Genomic DNA, 20992 nt, shown 5'->3' on the forward strand with positions numbered 1-20992 from the left:
TAAATAAAAAGTACTAATTAGCAGACTAGACATTAATTTACAGCTGAAAAATTACAGGACAATTGTAGTTTTCTCTAAAACAGTTACAACTTAAATCTCCACAAAATGTTCCATCATTAAACATGGCTCTAACTCCAGTCTGTAGGAGACTGAATAAGGAGAGCTAATTTAAGGTGTTCTGACTCCTTGTTTGATGCTGCCGTCACTATATTATGTGGTCTTGCTCTCTTTCCCTTCATCTGAGCCTCTAGTGTGAAGGAGGTTTATATTATATATAAAATATAATACTATTTTTTTTTAAAGAGAAGTCTTTCCCTTAGAACTCACAACATTATGGTAAGTCTAGCTACAGAAGAGTGATGAAAGAGTTTGTATTTACTACAGAATGTTTCAAACCTTGTTTCTCTTTTTTGAAAGTTTGGGTTTGGGAGATCTCTAGTAATCTCTACTACTGAATCATTGATCAAAATACTTTACTTTATAGGTTGGCCTTAAAAAAGAACATTTTTCAGGGGCTAAAAGTGAGCATAAGAAAATATAAGCATCTGGGGCAGGGACTGTATCATTTTTATCTATTAAAATGTAACCTCCTTGAGGCCAGGGACTTTTTTGCTTACATTTGAATCCTCAGCACTTAGCATGAAGTAAGGACTTCACAATAAACCAATTAAAAAATTGCTAAACACATATGGTGTGACAGAAACTGTGCTAAGACAAGAGGCCAGTGTCATTGGATTGAAAAGTAAGTGGTGAGGAGTAAAGGTTTAAGGAGACTGGAAAGGTAGCAGGGGGCTAGTTAATGAAGAGCTTTGAACACCAAGCAGCGTATTTTGTATTTGCTCTTGGAGGCAAGAGAAAACCACAGGAGTTTAGAAGTAGGTAGTTTAGGAGTAGGGGTGGGTGGGGAGACCTCAGATATACCCTCTAGGGAAAATCACTTTAGAGGATGAATGGAGAATGGAGTTGGGAGAGTGGGGTGGACCCACCAGCAAGTTATTGCAGTAACATAGGTGTAAGGTGCATCGAATGGCAGAGGTGAGAAAAAAAACTATTATAGAGATGTTGCAAAGGTGAAATTGACAGGCCTCAGCCACAGCTTGAATGGTTGGAGAAAGGGGGAAGAATTGGTGAGGTGGGACAGGGACAGGAAGGAGTCCAAGATGACTCATAAATTGTTTGTTTTCTTCTTTCCTTCCTTTGTATCCCAAGTGCCTTGAGTATTACCCTGAACACAGTAGGAGTTTGGGCTTTACTCTAAGAGCCTTTGGAAACCCCAGGGTACCTGGAGGTAGAAATGCAATAGGATTCTACCCCATTGCAGTAGCATTTTAAAACTACTAACAGACTTTGAAATGGACCACTACACTGGATTCTTTTCATTACTATGGAACTGCCATATTATAAATTTCTTTTGTTGCTTCAGCCTACTTTCCAGATGATCTAAAATCAATGTGCTTTATTTTGACTCAATCTATAGACAGTAAAATGATACTATTTCTAGTGCCTAACAAGGTAGATAGTCACTCAGATATTTGTTGAATATGAATATTATATTTTAATATCTTTTACCAGATCTAAAATAATTTCACCTATTTTTACATTAGTTCCTGAGTTCCAGAGACACTGGGGGATTTTTGGTAGGGTTTAGAATCTAGTGGAGAGTTCAGATTAAATTACAGTTCTTCTGGCAAGATACATAAAATCTCAAGTAGGAAACATATTCTTATTAATCTGGCTCACTTTATATTTTCTCAGAATTCCCAGTAATTAGTTTATATTCCACAAGCCAGAATCTGATTATATACTGTGCTATTATATACATGCTATTCTCAGGGCAGCTAGGTGGTGCAGTGGGCAGAGTGCTGAGTCTGAGTCAGGAAGACATTTTCCTGAGTCCAAGTCTGGCTTCAGATATTTACCAGTTATGGGACCCTGGGCAAGTCACTTAATCCTGTTTGCCTTAGTTTCCTTATCTGTGAAATGAGCTGGAGAAGAAATGGTAAACTACTCCAGTATCTTTGCCAAGAAAACCCAGAATGGGGTCATGAAGAGCTGGACATGACTGAAATTACTGAACAACAAATGCCGTTTTATAGTCTGTATTATTCATATGTGTTAGCTTTTTTTCTCCCAAATTTAATTGTAAACTTCCTGAGACATATCCTCATACTAGCTACTGTTATTGTGCTATATACATTGTGTGTGCTTTGTAAATACTTAATGACAAAAGGGAAAATAGGAGTAGGTAAGGGCATATCTCTAACATTCTAGAAACTAACATAGCCCAAAAATCAAACTGACCTCTGACAAACTGTCTTCTAATTCAATGTTAGTGAACAAATATTGGTGTAAAGAGTACATGGGTCTGACTAATACCTAATCTTTATTTCATAATTCATATGAAGACTATAAAATGGAAATCCTTCCTTAAAACATAACCACGCTTCCTCAGAATTGAACATACAGCCACAAGCTGAGTAAACACATTAATGATAACTGAAAAAGGAACTACAATACTCAGTAAAAAAATGTCAACCCGGGACAGTAAAGATCATACCATTAAAAAATTAAAAGAGAAGCAGATAATAAATAAACCTTTCATAGCTTTGGGTAGTGAATGAATTCTTAAAAATACTAGGGATAAAGGCAATTACAAAAAACAAGACAGATAATTTTGATTACATAAAATTGAAAAACTTTTACATAAAATTAATGCATCTAAGACAAAAAAGGAAGTTGTAAACTAGGGGAAAATCTTTGTAGCAAATATCTCTGATAAGGACTTTGTATTTAAGATATATAGACAACTAATACAAATATATACATCAAGTCAACAAGCATTTATTAAACACCTACTATGTGCCAGGACTGTACCAAGTACTGGCTCTCAAAGAGCTCAGTTTCCAGGGAGGGCCAATATGCAAACAAGTGTGTGTCTGTGTGCATATATATGAGATTAAAAATTTGTTTTTTACTTGGTGAGTCTTCTACCAAAAAATGGATATTAAAGATATATTCTTTCCAAATATATTCTCTAATATTCCCATTTGGAAAATTTCTAAAGTTTTTTTTTTTCCAGATCTAACTCTCCTAACATACAGAAAAACTAGGAAGACAGCCTGGCAGGCCAGCAGGAATCGGCCAGCACAGAGCTCTGGGAGCCGAGCCCAGGCCCCATGAGAAGGAGGTTTTAGCTCCAGGGTGGGCCTGACCAGTTGCTGGCCCCAGATCAGCAGCAGCTGTGGCCATTTCCAGAATTATCAACACATATATGCGCAGGACAAAGTGAGAGGTCAGTGCAGTCTGGATTTTGGGACCCAGTAAGTTTGAGTGTGTGGCTTTTGCCCCCAGGGCAAGAAACCGCTGAGATGCCGGCACAGCCAGCCAGCACCACATGGCAGCTTCAGAGTGTAGGGGAACTAATCAACCAGACTGTGGGGTAATCACACTTGCTTTAACTTAAACTGCTTGGATCTGGATTGCAGTCTAGGGTGGAGGTACTGGGCCGTGTGTGTCCAGCTTGCCAGAGCCCATGGAGGCCTCAGAGAGGGCACCCATAAATACCTCTGGCAGCTGAGAAAACCCCAGGTTTGGGACAAAAGTTCCCCTGTCTGGAGGCAGAGTCCTACTGTGGCAAAAAGCCCAAAAGTCAAGTAATTGAGTGGCAAAATGAGCAGCCAAAGGAAACAAAGCAGACAGAAGATTCCAACATTACACTCCTATTTTGGGGACAAAAAGGAGCAAAGCATGGAACAGGAGGAAGACAGTGAAGTCAGAACTCCTGCACCAAAAGCTTCAAAGGAAAATACAAGCTGGTTACAGGCCATAGAGGACCTTAAGAAGCAGATAAGAGAAGTGGAGGAAAAATTGGGAAGAGAAATGAGAACGATGCAAGAAAAATTACGAAGTGAGAGTCAACAGCCTGACTGAGGAAAATCATACCTTAATAAATAGACTAACTCAAGTGGCAAAAGAGGCTCAAAAAGGCAATGAGAAGAATGCCTTAAAAAGCTGAATTTGCCAAATGGAAAAAGAATCTCAAAAGCTCAATGAGGAGAATCATTGCTTCAGAATTAGATTGGAGCAAATGGAAGCTAATGACTTTATGAGAAATCAAGATGCTGTTAAACAGATCCAAACAAATGAAAGAATAGAAGGCAATGTGAAATCTCTTGTGGGAAAAACCACTGACCTGGAAAATAGATCCAGGAGAGATAATTTAAAAAATATTGGACTACCTGAAAGCCATGATCAAAGTAAGAACCTAGAAATCATCCTCCAGGAAGTTCTCAAAGAAAACTGCCCTGATGTTTTAGAACCAGAGGGCAAAATAGAGGTTGAAAGAATCCACCGATCACCTCCTGAAAAAGATCCCAAAAAGACAACTCCTAGGAATATTATAGCCAGGTTCCAGAATTCCCAGATTAAGGAGAGAATATTACAAGCAGCCAGGAAGAAACAATTTGAATATTGTGGAAACACAATCAGGATAACCCAGGATCTGGCAGCTTCTACACTGAGGGATCGAAGGGCTTGGAATATGATATTCCAGAGGTCAAAGGAGCTGGGATTAAAACCAAGAATCAGGAACTTATCAAAGTTGAACTATTAGCATTCCTACATGGAAAAACAATAATTGTAACTTATGAAACTTTTCTCGGTAGTTGAAGGGATTAGAAATATATTTATATATATATATACATATTTATATATACGTCTATATATGAGGGTATATGGGCATATGAATACATATGTGAATGTGTGTATATATGTTTATAGGTATACATAGATAGAGGGCACAAGACCAATTTAACAGGAAGGGATGATTATTAAAAGGTGAAATTAAGAGGTGAGAGAGGAATATAATGAGAGGAGATGGGGAGAGACAGAATGGGATAAACTATCTCATATAGAAGAGGCAAGGGAAAATGGTTACAATGGAGGGGAAGAATAGGAAGGCAAAGGGAATGGATCAGCCTTATTCTCATTGAATTTGGCTTGGGGAGGGAATGAAATACACACTAAATAGGGTATCTCACCCTCCAGGAGAGTAGGGGGGAAGGAGATGAGAGGGGGGGATGATGGAAGGGAAGGCAGGCTGGGGGGGAGGGAAGTTGGAAGCATCCACTTTTGAAAAGGGATGAGATCAAAGTAGAGAACAGAACAAGTGGGAGGTGGGATAGGAGGGAGGGAAATATAGTCAGTCTTTTACAATATATCTACTATGTTATTGTTTTGCATTAGCTACACATGAACAACCTATAATGAACTGCTTATCTTCCCAGTAAGTGTGGGTAACAAGGGAGGAAGGGAATGAATCGTTAATTCAAAGTTTTAAAATCAAATGTTTAAATATATATATATATATACATAATATTAGTAATACTATTTTACATGTAATTGGGAAATAAGATATACAGGCACTGGGGCATAGAGATCCACCATGCCCTACTGGAAAAGTTGAAAGGGGTATGGGAGAAAATATGGGAGACAGCAGATTGGAGGAGGGGATATCCTGTGGGACTGCTATTTTGGGGTGGTGGGTAGGGGAAAAACAGGGAGAAAATTTGTAATAATATGGCAGAAATAAATGATGTAAATCAGAAGTTAATAAAGCATTTGAAAAATGAAAAAAAAATAAAAGGGGTTTAAAAGTGAGAAGATGTAGAAATCATGGAAGACAGAATATGGCATTAGTGGGGTTACCTGCAAAAAATAAAGAGAACAAGCCTGGGAGGCAGTTTGCATAATGTATTTCAAGAAGCAAACAGTGAGGATCACATTAATAACCTTGACACTAAATGCTGTGTGGTAATAATAATAACAATAATCAAATTTGACTCTAAAGAAAGGAGACAATACACCTCCATCCCTTTATAACAGAGAGAAAGGACTGGGGTAGAATAATGCATATTTTGCCAGACTTGGTTGATATTGCAGTTAGTTTTGCTAAACTATTATTTTTATTCATTGTTAAAAGAGATAGGTCTTGGGGTATTGGAAAAGGGAACCATCTATTTGGAAATAAATATAACCTTAAAAATGTAAATAAAATTTAAAAGAAAAAAAGTCCTCTTGATTTGGGGTGCAACCAGTTTGAATCAAAGGGGAATTAACCTAGAAAGAGCAATTTAAAGGATCATAGCTGCTAGTAATAGAGATACATTGGATTGTTAACACATAGATAAAATAGAGTTAATAAGGTCTGTTGCATAGGGGCTTAAAATGATTTTGTAACAAGTATATTTTAGTTAATAGACACACACACATATACCAGTTTATTCCAAATTTATATTTAGGACCCAGAAGGCTAAGATATCTGGAAATTGAATTTGGAAAAGTATTTTTTAATCCCCTCAAACTAGTGCCTAAATGCTACTGTGTACTCTGTGGAAGTTAAACAATGACAACTGTTTCTAACTGGCGTGACGGAGCTGAATGTGTTTGTCCTTCCTGCTTGTGGGTCCTGAGTTCAGGTCACTTACGTTACTATGTGTGCTCTGTCACCTTGGTAATGGGCATATGTAGTTAGAAACTTCTAGTTGGTACCTTGGTCCCTGTTTAAGGGGGGAAGGAGCTGTGTAAGGGAGCTGTCACCCAATCAGCAGATTTAAAAAGAGAAACAACTGCTTTCCCTTTCTTAATTCAAATGTGTCAGACCCTACTGGCCCTTCCTTGAACTTCCAACAAATTACGGAGGTCTCTTTTTTCTTGCCCCTTCCCCAGCAGCAACAATTATAGTAGCACAGATCTTGTAGGAAAAGTGTGTGTATCTGTGTGTCCTGGTAAGATTGTGATTGGAGATCGGATGAGATCTGGATTGTGAGATTGGATCTCAAGTCACTAGCTTCCTTGCCTGCTCTGTGTTTCTTTACTGAGAAAAGGTGACTGAAAAGCACTCCTGAGACAAATGTTTCCAGACTTAGTGACTACCTTGTGATCTAGAAAGGTCCAGAGACATTGGGAGGTCTGAATGTTGGCAGCAAGAGGTATTTCCTGTAGTTATCTTCTCAAAGTAGATGTCCGTCCACTGACACCAAGGTGAGCTGTGCATGTTTGCCAGAAGATACTGATCTTTAGTGAGTTTTGTTAACAATACAGACCTAAGGTGAAAGTGAAATAATTTGTGGTCCTAAAAAGTGGTTCAGGTTTTATTTATTAGTCAACCAGATGAATATAACTGGAATGAAAGGTTACTGGTTCATGTTTTAAGTGTTCAGTAATAAACATTTATGTATATTTCTTGGTGGTAGAGAAAATACATAGCTATTCTATATCTCTCATCTACTATTCTGTCCATTAAGTAACTTCTATAGACTTTTCTATAGAAAAGAAATGGGGGAAACTCCACACATGAGTGAAACCTAAACTTTGTTTAAGGAGGTTTTCCTGGAATAACTCCAAGTGGGGCCATAAGGCATAAACCAGAGAGTATGAAAAGAAAACACCTGTTCTTACCCAATCTGGGTGAATACCAAGCAGAAGCCTCCTGTAGACAACTATGTAATACAGTGAATAGAATACTGAACTTGGGAGTCAGGACAGCCTGAGTTCAGATCTGGTCTCAGGCTCTCAGCTGAATGATTCTGGGCAAGTCACTTAACTTCTTTTTGCCTTAATTTCCTCATTTGTAGAAATGAGGGCAATGATAGCACCTATCTCTAGTGTTATTGTGAGGATCAAAGTAGATAATGTTCATAAAATGTTTTGTGAACCTTAAAGTTCTACATAATTGCTAGTTATTATTACTTTAGGAGAGCTTAAAAATATGGCAAAGTACTCAGTTTTCTCAATATGAAAGTATATTATAGTAAAAAGAAATTTAATTCTAGTTCATAATTCCTTCATAAATTACAAATTAAGAATCTCCTCAGGGAGAAAAGGTTAATAATTTATATTATCTCTGAGGTTTTAAGTTATAGCTTTTTATACAAAAGTTCTATACAGTGAGTTCACTTGGGTAGCTTACCATTTCTAGTGTTAACTCTGTTTCAGCTGCATGTGTCATTTTCAATTCTAACTTCATCTTTTCTGAGTCAGCCTTCAGTTTGTTCACAATGGTCTCGTGGTCTCTAGCTGTTCGTTGTTTTTCTTCTTCCCGAAGAAGTCCAAGCTCTACGAGCTGCTGTTTCCGTTGAGAGTTTACTTGAATCAGCTCTTCTCTCAATTTGTGAACTTGAACCTCCATATCAGAGATAATCTATTTTTTTAAGACAAAGGGACTCTTATTAGAAATAGCATTCCTGAAAAAATTCTTTCTTAAATATTATGAAGACAAGTGGAAATGCTGTCTCATTCTCATTCTTTCTTCCTTCCACCTCTACCTCTTAGCAATATGAGCTAAGCCTTTTTTTTTTCTTTTTGGAGGGCAATTGGAGTTAAGCGACTTGCCCAAGGTCACACAGTTAGTTTGTGTGTGTGTGTGTGTGTGTGTGTGTGTGTGTGTGTGTTAAGTGTCTGAGGCCAGACTTGAACCCAGGTCCTCCTGACTCCGGGGCCAGTGCTCTATTCATTGTGCCACCTAGCCGCCCTGATATGAGCTAAGTCTAAAGGAAATCTCCTAATTACTCATATTACTACACTAAGAACCTGAATTTATTTCTTCCATTTTAGATGGCAACATCCTGCCAAAAGTTCCTGAAGGAATCAGCAGAGTGATCATGAGAATAGGCATGATGTTCTTTCAACAGACACGGAATAAATTAAAATTTCTACACACAGGAAACAGGGGAAGATAGTAGATGACAATAATAAAAACTTGAAATATCAAGATTAGGATTAATCTAGAGGATTAGGAACCATAGAACAAAATTATAAGAAGTCCTTATTTTCATCATCAAAACTGTAACAAGGAATAAATTATTTAATTTAGCATTAAAATCTTCTATTTTATTATTTTGTATCTTAAAGAATCCAATCATTTCCACATGAAATTCCTGAACTAGAATAGACACTTCCACTTGAATCTACTAGATTAGAATTGACAAGCACTATAGGGCATCTTGTCTCAAACAAACAGAAGAGATCTACTGATCTGTTATGCAATGATAGTGGACTAATCCATCTCATGCTTGCCTCTGCAGATAATGTAGACTTGCAACTGTTCCTACTATTCTGATGACTCTGTCTTTCATTTTCTAGTGGAGATAGCCTCACAGATGTGCCTAATATTATATCTATCCATTTGTTTCTCTGTTCTAGACATTTAGGGATGGATATTTCCATAAAAGTAAAGTACAGCAAAACAGTTCCTTCTGCTCCTTTTGTATCTGATTCTAAACTCAAGTATAAAGTATATCAATAGAGCATGGAAAATGGAGAGGAAATGTTGGTCAATTTAAAGCAAAACTCTACTATTGTTAAATCAGCAACATATTTTACAGAGGGGTACAAATCTGATATGATATTAAGGTGATACTGACTATGGCTAATTAAATTAAGAAGCACATAATGTAGAGACTCAAATTTTACACTAAAGAAAAATAATTGTTTTATTTATGAAATGTCTCAAAACTAATATGTTGATTTTGCAATATAATTATTAGGAAAACACAACACAAGTTACTATTGTAGATTTTCTAAACAATTATAGTTTCAATCAAGGCATAATTAAGGTGAACACTGTTTAGTTTAAGTGTGTTTATTTTCATTTTTTCTTCAAAATAAGAGAATTTTAAAAATAATTTTTCTTTAAGAAATCTTAAATTAAAAAAAATTAAACAGTACTTAATTTTTTCAATTACATGTAATAATAATTTTTAACATTCATTATTTTGTAAAATTTTGAGGTCCAAATTTTTCTCCCTTTCTCTCTCCTCTCCTTCCTCCCTAAGATAGTAATTTGATAAAGGTTATATATGTGCAATTATTTAAAACATATTTCCATATTTATCATGCTCATACATACTGAATTTAACCAAATGAGCCTTTTCAAACAGAAAGAAAAATTTGGCACCCAATCACCAAACTGAAGGGAAATTAAAACTTAAAGAGATGAAGTTAAGTTAAAGAGATGAAAACTGAAAACTGGTCTAAAAAGTTACTATTTATATGGGGAATTTCTTCATGAGATCTACTTTCCATTGAAATTTCAGTTTAATCAATTAATCGACCAATTTAATATCGACCAAGCATTAATACCTACTATGTTCTAGGCACTGTGAGTAGGTGCTGGTGATAAAAAGACTAAAGTCCCTATACTAATCACTCAGCCATTTAGAAAAAAATTATCACCAGCCTTCTTCTCTTCTTCTTTTATCTCCATCCTCATCAACATTACTCCAAATTCTTGAGGAGACCAGTAAAGATGGTTGTAGGAATACAAAGAAGTAACATAGCCCAGTTCTCCCCATAATTCTGACAAAAACCTAGAAAGCACAAGCACTAGACTGTTATCAGAGGAAAATCTAAGGAAAATCACAATGATTACCAGCCTAGGTGACCACTGACAGAGGTCTGCAGGCACTGTGGACATTCTAGCTAGGAAAGTACCCTGCAGTACCTTCCAGTACCTAGACTGAACTGGGGCTTGTGATTATGTGTTAGTGCAAGAAGTGGTCTTGGTTCCAGCAAACATGGGCCTTCCACTTTGTAGAGACAAGGAACAGGAATGAATTGCCAGCCCTGTCATTCATAATTTGAGCTGTGTGCAGAACCAGTGTGGACTGAAGAAGGACCCAATATTAGGAGGTGTCCAACCTATGGATGCACAGTGGCAAAGAACTGTTGACAGTTCAGGTTGTGCACTTGGAAAGGAATGGAAACAGAAGAGAGCAACTACCGAGTGGCTTTGATCAAGGAGCATGGTCTCAAATTCAGCACCTAGTTTGGTCTTTTTGTAACATTTTTTAAAATGGATGCAGATTGCATAATACCCCATACCAGAACATAAGGTAAAGGACCTGGAAAACATCTTGGCCTAGTTCTGTATCTTCAGAAATCATTTGGGACAGGGATTGAGGCCAGCTAAAAGTAAATTCTTTAATAAGATAAAAGGATGAAGAAGCTGTAATGTCCAGCCGTGGGCATAAATTCAACATCAGATAAGGAAGAGTCAGAAATGAATGATGAATATAAGGGGAAAAAAACACCAAAGAGGAAAAAGAAAATTCAGCTCAAAACCTAGGTCACAAGCAGTTAAATCACTTGGAGAGATAATAAAATTTTAAGGAAAGATGAGTAAAACGAAATCCAAAACATTACTATTGTTTCTAAATAAACATTTTAAGACAGGAAATTGAATCAATGCCTGATAAAATACAAATTCCTAAGAGAACAAGGAAATGAAATAGGATGTGTGTGTGTGTGTGTATACACATATACAACAATATGAAATTTTTTAAAAAGATAGGATTGAAGAAAAAGGAGGAAAAGCACTTCCATATGTCAGATCGTATTTTTGTTTTGTTTTGAGATGGGATATCTCTGTTACCTGTAGTAGCCACTTATGGGCCAGATTTCAATACTAATGAACAAGGACGCTTTAACGTGTTCTTACTTGGGATGGTTTGTACCTCACTATGCAGCTTGGTGGTCCTCTACTCCTGGGAGCTCAACGCATTGGTGCCATATTTGCAACTGGTACATATATCTGATTGTTTTTTTTTAATGCTTTATTAATTTCTGATTGACATCATTCTTTTCCGCCAGATTTTGAGTTACAAATTTTCTCCCCGTTTTTTCCCTACCCACAGACCCAAAGTAGCAGCCCCACGGATATCCCCTCCTCCAATCTGTCTCTCCCATATTTTCTTCCGCACCCCTTTGGACTTTTCCAGTGGATCTCTATGCCTCAGTGCCTGTATATCTTATTTCCCAATTACATGTAAGATGGTATTAATAATAGCATACACACACATATTTGAATATTTGATTTTAAAACTTTCAATTCCAGATTCATTCCTTTCCTTCCTTGTTATCCACCCTTACTGGGAAGATAAGCAGTTCAGTATAGGTTGTACATGTGTGGCTAATGCAAAACAATAACATAGTAGATATAATGTAAAAGACTGACTATATTTCCCTCCCTCCTATCCCACCTCCCACTTGTTCTATTCTCCACTTTGATGCCATCCCTTTTCAAAAGTGGGCGCTTCCAACTTCCCCTCCAACTTCCCCCCTCCCCCTCCTGTAATGGGAATGTAAATTTTTAAGATCTTCCCTGCCCCTAGGCTAAAGTGCACCTGGAGCCTGGGGTGGGAGGCTTGTTTTTCAGTAGATACTTCTTGATTGGCCAGTGAGTCAATAAGGTTGCTACATTCTCTGAGCCAGGAGAAGGGTATATAAGCCCTGATGTGTAGCTTTGTTTTGGGGCTCACTTTGAGAAGTGTTCTGTGATTTGATCAGATGAAAATCTGGGAAGCTGTTGTTGAGAGTCCCTGGGGCTTTGAAAAACCCAGATGTTGATTTGGTATGGATGTAATGGTTGGACAGTTTGGAAATCTGTCTACTTGATTTGTTTCTCTGTCTTGATAATTCTGTCTGTATATTGTGAAGTTCGGGGTGCTGACCTTTTTCCGCTGAATTAGGAGAACAATATATATTTGACTGATTAAAGTAAGCTTTTTAACCCATTTTGAGTTGCTTTCCTTTAACAAAGCAGATCCAAGAATCTGTGTTGGCAGACACCCTGGGGACGCTGGGATGCTTGTGCTACACATCCCTTCCATCATCCCCCCTCTCATACTCTTCCCCCCCTATTCTCCTGGAGGGTCATACCCTATTTAGTGTGTATTTCACTCCCTCCTCAAGCCAGATTCAATGGGAATAAGGTTGACCTATTCCCTTTTGCCTTCCTATTCTTCCCCTCTGTTGTAACCATTTTCCCTTGCCTCTTCTGTATGAGACAGTTTACCCCAATCTATCTCTCCCCATCTCCTCTCATTATATTGCTCTCACCTCTTAATTTCACCTTTTAAGTATCATCCCTTCCTGTTAAATTGGTCCTGTGCCCTCTATCTATGTATACCTGTAAACATATATACACACATTCACATATGTATTCATATGCCCATAGACCCTCATACATAGACATATATATATAAATATGTATATATATATGTATATATATTTCTAATCCCTTCAAGTACCGAAAAAAGTTTCACAAGTTACAAGTATTGTTTTTCCATGTAGGAATGTTAATAGATCAACTTTGATAAGTTCCTTATGATTTCTTTTCCCTGTTTACCTTCTCATGCTTCTCTTGCTTCTTGTATCTGAATGTCAAATTTTCTATTCAACTCTGGTTTTTTCAGCAAGAATGCTTGAAAGTCCTCTATTCCACTGAATTACCATATTTTCCCCTGAAACATAATACTCAGTTTTGTTGGGTAGGTGACTCTTGGTTTTAATCCCAGCTCCTTTGACCTCCAGAATATCATATTCCAAGCCCTTCGATCCCTCCGTGTAGAAGCTGCCAGATCCTGGGTTATCCTGATTGTGTTTCCACAATATTCAAGTTGTTTCTTCCTGGCTGCTTGTAATATTCTCTCCTTAATCTGGGAATTCCGGAACCTGGCTATAATATTCCTAGGAATGGTCTTTTTGGGATCTTTTTCAGCAGGTGTGGATTCTTTCAACCTCTATTTTGCCCTCTGGTACTAAAACATCAGGGCAGCTTTCTTTGAGAACTTCCTGGATGATGGTTTCTAGGTTCTTACTTTGATCATGGCTTTCAGGTAGTCCAATAATTTTTAAATTCTCTCTCCTGGATCTATTTTCCAGGTCAGTGGTTTTTCCCACGAGAGATTTCACATTGCCTTCTATTCTTTCATTTGTTTGGATCTGTTTAACAGCATCTTGATTTCTCATAAAGTCATTAGCTTCCATTTGCTCCAATCTAATTCTGAAGCAATGATTCTCCTCAGTGAGCTTCTGAGATTCTTTTTCCATCTAGCAAATTTGGCTTTTTAAGGCATTTTTCTCACTGCCATTTGAGTTAGTCTATTTTTTAGGTATTTTCTAGGGAAACCAGAAGGCAGAGATGGGTGGTTGTGGGGGGAGAGATTGCTGGGGGTAGGAGACAACCAGGGAAAACATCTGGGGTCAGAAGATGAAGTGTCCTATGAAAATAACAGCAAAGAGTTCAGTGTCACTGGATCACAAAGTACATGGGGTGGGGTAAATAAGGTATCTGAAGCCTAGAAAGATAGGAAAGGGCTAGGTTATAAAAGGATTTAGAAGGCAAACATGATTTTATATTTGATCCCTGGATCAAATTCATTTGATTAGATTCATTTGCTGAATGACAGGTGATATGGTTAGACTTGTGCCTTAGGGAGATCAATCTGAAAGGTGAGTGGTGGCATAAACAAAAGATGTTAAAAGGGAGAAACAATAGGACTTGTACCAGATTAGATGAAGGGGAAAACAACTAGATTTTGATCCTGGGAGACTGAGGGGATAATAGTATACTCAACAGTAAGAGAAAAGTTAGAGAGTAGAATGGGAGGGAAAGATGAGTTTAGTTTTAGACATATTGAGTTTAAGATGTCTAGAGAAATGGGCAATTGGAGATGCAATGACAGTGGGTAAGTATGGAGGTCAGGAGAGAAGTTAGGTTTGGATAAGTAGATCTGAGAATTATCAGCACAGAGACAATAATTAAATCCATGGGAGCTGATGAGGTTACTAGGTTAAACAGTATAGAAGTAGAAGAGAAGAGAACAAAAGGGGTCAACCAAGAAAATATTTATAGCAGTACTTTTTCAAGTAGTAAAGAACTATAAACAACATAGGGGCTTCCTCAATTGAGGAATGGTCAAACAAATTACAGTACATGAATATAATGGAATGTTACTGTCCATTAAGAAATGACAAACGATGAATATAGAAAAGCATGGAAAAACATGACCAGATACAAAAAAAAGGAAACAGTAGTAGGAAAATTATTAACAAGGACTATTATTTCCAATGTAAATGGAAATAACAATAATCTAAATAATTTGAACCAAAATATTACAAAATTATTAAGAATAAATTTGAATTAAAAGAAAAGATACAAGAAGACACATCTCTGCACTATGTTGCAAAAGTGTGGGGTGCACAGGTGTAGAACATTGCATATGTTGTTAGATTTTTTTTCAATGTATTGATAGATTTTACAGATCTTTTCTTCCTATTTTTATTCCATTTTATTATAACAAAGAAAGTCCTTTGTTATAAGGGATAACTTTCCTGGAAGTGGAAGTAGAAGGGACATATGGGAAAATTTTGGCAACATAAAAACAAAAGAGACAAAAATTATTTTTTTAAGATTTTATAAAGATAATAAAAAATTATTTTTTATAAAGCAGTATGTCCATTATGATCACTATTTAACATACTGCTAGAAATGCTAGTTTGTTAGATTCAAACAGGTACTTCTTTAATGGATAATGATATTGCAGATCATAATCTATTGGCTTTTCACTTCTCCTTCTACTTTCCCTAACATAATCATATTCTTTATCTGTATCATGACCTCCTTCCTTGACCCCCTCAGTTCTATACCAGGCCATCTGCACTGGCAACTCCCCCTCTTCTTCCCATCTTGACTCCTTGGTGAACCAATTCAATTCTACATTGTCCTCATCTCTTAAATCCCTAGCTCCCTCATTATATTACCAATTACACCCAAGTAAGTTTCAGTCTTGGATCACTTTCACCATTTGTAAATTTCCTCACTCTTATACACGTGCAGCTGAATGAAGGTAGAGAAATTCTTACAACTGTTCTGACTGGGTCCACTACAAATTTATGTTACAGAACATCAACTGGGCCCTTACCGTTGCTAGACAATCCTAGTTTTACCTCTCTTATCAGCTTCCTCTTCCACTCTCCACAGTAGCTCTTCCAAACTTTTAAATCCCACCTTAAAATTCCCACTCTCTCCAACTCTTTCAGTTAAGAACCTTGCCTCACATTTTTGAGAAAAAATAGATGTCATTCACTGTGAACTCCCTCTTCCTCATCTCCTATCATTCAGGTGCCTTTCTCCTTCACTCCTCTCATATGATAAAGTGGCTTTACACCTTAGCAAAGTTAATCCCTCTACTTGTTCATTCCATCTCATCTCCTCTAACAAATTATCCCCTCTGTCATACCCACTCTTTCATGTATTCTCTCTCCCTCCTTCCTTCTCTCCCTCTAGCCCTCCCTTGTTCTCTCCCTCCTTGCTGGGCCTATTTCCTACTGCCTAAAACATGGTTATGACTCCCCTATCCTGAAAAACAAAAACAAAACCTCACTTAATCCCTCTATCCCCATTATCATCAGTCTGATATTTCTTTAGTCCTTTGCAGCTGCTGCTGTTGTTTATTCTTCATTCTTGAAGAGAACCATGACATCAGGGAGGTGAATTGGATTTAAGGGAGAGAGAGCTTGTGGAAAGTCACCAGCCTCACTTTCTCCTCTGGAGCCATCTGCATCCAGTGGCAAGACAGAGATTAGGGCTGGTGAAGGCCCTGTATTCAGTAGGAGACCTTGATCTTTTTAAGCAAAGGTCTTTACCAGGTCTCAGTTAGAATTGAGTGATTAAAGCTAAGTAAGAAATGAGGCAGAGAATGGCCTCTTTACCTAGTGGGAAAAAAAATCAACCTGGGAAGAGAAGACCCTCAGAGTTTCTGGCCAAAACAGAAACAATTGCTATTTACATAGAAGCTAAACTCCTCCAAAAAGTTGTCTACAAATAAGTGCCTCCACTTTCTCTCCTCTCACTTTCTTCTTTCTTGTTTGTGATTTGGTTTCTTACCTTGTCATTCAGGTGAAATTACTCTCTCCAAATTAATAATGGTCTCTTAGCTGGCACATCAAATGACTTTTCTCAATCTTCATTTCCCTCTCTATAGTATTTTGACATTGCTTATCACCCTCTCCTTCTCTATGCTCTCCTCTCTAGGTTTTTTGGGACACTACTCTCTCCTAGTTCTTCTCCTACCCATTTGACTGCTCCTTTCCTGGATCCTCCTCCAGATCATGTCTCTAACCATAGGTGCTCTTTAGGCCCTCTCTCTTGGGCCCTCTATATTACTTCACTTGGTGATCTCATCAGCTCCTATGGATTGCCCCAGTCTCTCCAATGACCTCCAATCTTGCGATTCCATTCATGACTATATACTCTTAAGTATCTGTCTTGCTTACATAGATTCTTAGTATACATACCTTTCCAAGTTTTGGTAACTCCAAGTCCTATGTACGTGACTAGCTGCCCTGGTTCTGTCCTTTACCTGGCAACCCCTACCCTACTGTTGCCTATAGTTTGGACATTCATTAACATGCTACTTAAGTTTATACTCAAAGTATCAGCTAAACAATTTAGGAAGAAGTAATAGCAGTAATCCAGTAGCTACTCTATTTTAAGTTCCTAAAAGCTATTAGCAATAAAAGGTGTTGACAAGCTAGAAACAGAAAAACACATGTTGCTATGGATATGGAATCATATCTCTTTGACATACATTTTTCTTAACAATTCTAGATTTAAGAAGTAACCAATAAGAGGGTAAGATAAACAACTTATAGTTTTATTCAATTTCCAATTGTAAGGTAGAAACTACATATTATTTTTTCTAGTAGCATTTGTTAACACTATTTTACTTGTGCAACACAATAACTATAGTTAACAATATTTTACTTATTTTCTTTTTTATAAGTTAATTTAAACAGGTTATATACACTATATATTAATTTCATGACTAATAAAGAAAAAATGGATCTAGAGTTAATCAGGATGGGTATGATTAAAGTAGTAATGCCCCACCTAATTTTAAGTAATTAATTAATATATAAACATTATTTTTTAAAACCTTGAATTTGTGTAGAGCACGACTTTTTAAAAGTGCTGTCACATTCATTACCCTACTTGATACAAATAACCCTAATAGAGCAGATGGGACAGGTATTATAACCATTTTTATATCCAGGACAACTGAAGCTTGAAGAATTTGACTTCTTTAATGTCATACAGAGCTACGAAATAGCAGAGTTAGATTAGAATTCCACTCATCTCACTACTATTCCAGTGCTCTTTCCACTTGACTTCATTGATAAATGGAACCTCATGTTTTAATATTTACAAGAGTTTTGAACTGAGGTTTATGTAGCACTTAACTGAAGGATGTTCCTTGTAATTAAAACTTTCAATTTAAAAAGTAAATTCAATTTTAATCAACGAGATAGCAATTGGACCAATAGTTTCCAAAGTAACAATAAGGTTCTGATTAAGAAATGCAAAATGGGGGGGGCGGAGTCAAGATGGCAGAGCAGAAATAGGACTACCCTGGGTTCCAGCTCCCACCACCTAAAATTCATGTAAAAGGTGACTGTGAACAAACTTTGGAGCTACAGACCCCACAAAATGACACAGAGAAGCTAACCTCCTGCTGAGGACAGCCTGGCAGGCCGGCAGGGAGCAACCAGCGCAGTGATCTGGGAGCTGACCCCAGCCCAGAGAGCCTGAGGTTTTAGCACCAGGGTGGGCATGACCAACCACAGGCTAGAGGGACTTCAGATCACCAGCAGCTGTGGTGGTTTCCAGAATTATCAACCCATAAATGCTAAGGACAAAGTGAGAGGTCAGTGCAGTGTGGAATTTGGGATCCTATAGTTTGGGAGTGCATCAGCCTTTATCACCTGGAGGCAGAAGTCACTGAGGCACTGCAGCCCTGCAGCCACTGCCATGTGGTAGCTTCAGCTCCTGGCCTGCAGACTGTAGGCGGACCAAGAGACCAGTCTGAGGGGTAATTGCTCTTGTTTTAACATGCTTGGATCTGGATTAAGGTCTACAGTGGAGGTAGTGGGGTCTGTGACCAGCTTTCCAGAGAGTGTGGAGGATTCAGAGAGGGCACCCAACAAACACCTTTGGCAGCTGAGAAAACCCCAGAATTTGAGACAAAGCTCCCCTGTCTGGTAGCAGAGTCCTACTGTGGCAAAAATCTCAAAAGTCAAGTAATTGAGTGGCAACATGAGTAAATGAGGGAAGCAAAGCAAACAGAGGAATCCAACATTAGACTCCTATCTTGGGGACAAAAAGGATCAAAGCATGGGGCAGGAGGAAGACAGTGAAGTCAGAACTCCTTCACCAAAAGGTTCCAAGAAAAATATGAGCTGGTTATAGGCCATAGAGGAGCTTAAAAAGGATTTTGAAAACCAAATAAGAGAAGTGGAGGAAAAATTGGGAAGAGAAATGAGAACGATGCAAGAAAATTATGAAATGAGAGTCAATAAACTGACTGAACAAAATAACACCTTAAAAAATAAACTAACTCAAATGGCAAAAGAGGCCCAAAAAGGCAATCAGGAGAAGAATGCCTTAAAAAGATGGAAAAAAAAGAATATCAAAAGTTCACTGAAGAGAATCATTCCTTCAGAATTAAATTGGAGCAAATGGAAGCTAATGACTTTATGAGAAACCAAGATACTATTAAACAGATCCAAAAAATAAAAAAATAGAAGGCAATGTGAAATATCTCATTGGGAAAAACCACTGACCTGGAAAATAGATCCAGGAGAGATAATTTAAAAATTATTGGACTACCTGAAAGCCATGATAAAAAAAAAAGAACCTAGAAATCATCCTTCAAGAAATTCTCAAGGAAAATTGCCCTGATGTTTTAGAACCACAGTGCAAAACAGAGGTTGAAAGAATCCACCAATCACCTCTTGAAAAAGATACCAAAAAGAAAACTCCTAGAAATATTTTAGCCAGGTTCTAGAATTCCCAGATCAAGGAGAAAATATTACAAGCAGTTAGGAAGAAACAATTTGAATATTATGGAAATGCAATCAGGATAACACAAGATTTGACAGCTTCTACACTGAGGGAATGAAGGTCTTGGAATATGATATTCTGGAGGGCAAAGGAGCTGAGATTAAAACAAAGAATCACCTACCCAGCAAAACTGCGTATCATGTTTCAGGGGAAACTATGGTCATTCAGTGGAATAGAGGAATTTCAAGCATTCTTTTTTTTTCCTTTTGGAGGGCATTTGGGGTTAAGTAACTTGCCCAAGGTCACATGGCTAGTTTTTTTGTGTGGGGGTTAAGTGTCTGAGGCCGGAACTGAACTCGGGTCCTCCTGACTCCAGGGCCAGGGGTTTACTCACTGTGCCACCTAGCCGCCCAATTTCAAGCATTCTTGATGAGAAAACCAGAATTGAATAGAAAATTTGACATTCAGATCAAGAAGCAAGAAGAGCATCAGAAGAAGAAAGACAAGCATGAGAAGGTAAACAGGGAAAAGAAATCATAAGGAACTTATCAAAGTTGAACTATTTACATTCCTACATGGAAAAATTACAATTGTAACTTATGAAACTTTTCTTAGTATGAGAATAATTGAAGAGAATACAAATGTGTATATACACACACGTACTCATATATGTCTATATAGGAGGGTATATGGGCATATGAATACATATGTGAATGTTTGTATATATGTGTACAAGTATACATAGATAGAGGGCACAGGACCAGTTTAATGGGAAGGGATGATGTGTAAAAGGTGAAATTAAGAGGTGAGAGAGGAATATAATGAGAGGAGATGGGGAGAGACAGATTGGGGTAAACTATCTCATACAGAAGAGGTAAGGGAAAAGGGTTACAAAGGAGGGGAAGAACAGGAAGGCAAAAGGGAATTGGTTAACCTTATTCTCATTGAATTTGGCTTAGGGAGTGAATGGCAAACACAGTAAATACATATCTCACCCTACTGGAAAGTAGGGGGGAAGGGTATGAGAAGAGGGATGATGGAAGGGAGGGTAGGCTGGAGGGGAGGGAAGTTGGAAGCACCCACTTTTGAAAAAGGACAGGATCATAGTAGAGAACAGAGCAACTGGGAGGTGGGATAAGAGGGAGGGAAATATAGTCAGTCTTTTACAATATATCTACTATGGAAATGTTTTGCATAGTTGCACATGTACAACCTATATTGAATTGCTTATCTTCCCAGTAAGGGTGGGTGACAAGGGAGGAAGGGAATGAATCTGGAATTCAAAGTTTTAAAATCAAATATTTAATA

General features: G+C 37.6%; 1 protein-coding gene across 11 annotated transcripts in view; it reads right to left on the reverse strand.

Moving 5' to 3' along the window:
* Positions 1-20992, reverse strand: part of CEP112 (centrosomal protein 112) — a 555671-nt gene that overhangs the window by 191179 nt on the left and 343500 nt on the right. For all 11 annotated transcript variants that reach the window (XM_069076590.1, XM_069076589.1, XM_069076587.1 and 8 more), the window contains one exon: positions 7970-8200. In XM_069076590.1, the coding sequence (XP_068932691.1) occupies positions 7970-8200 (231 nt within the window). The remainder of the gene's footprint in view (positions 1-7969; positions 8201-20992) is intronic.

This window comes from Petaurus breviceps, unplaced genomic scaffold (genome assembly GCF_028583685.1).
Source record: "Petaurus breviceps papuanus isolate PSGF00001 unplaced genomic scaffold, PetGlider_PUasm1.0 90925, whole genome shotgun sequence".
NCBI classification, from domain to species: domain Eukaryota; kingdom Metazoa; phylum Chordata; class Mammalia; order Diprotodontia; family Petauridae; genus Petaurus; species Petaurus breviceps.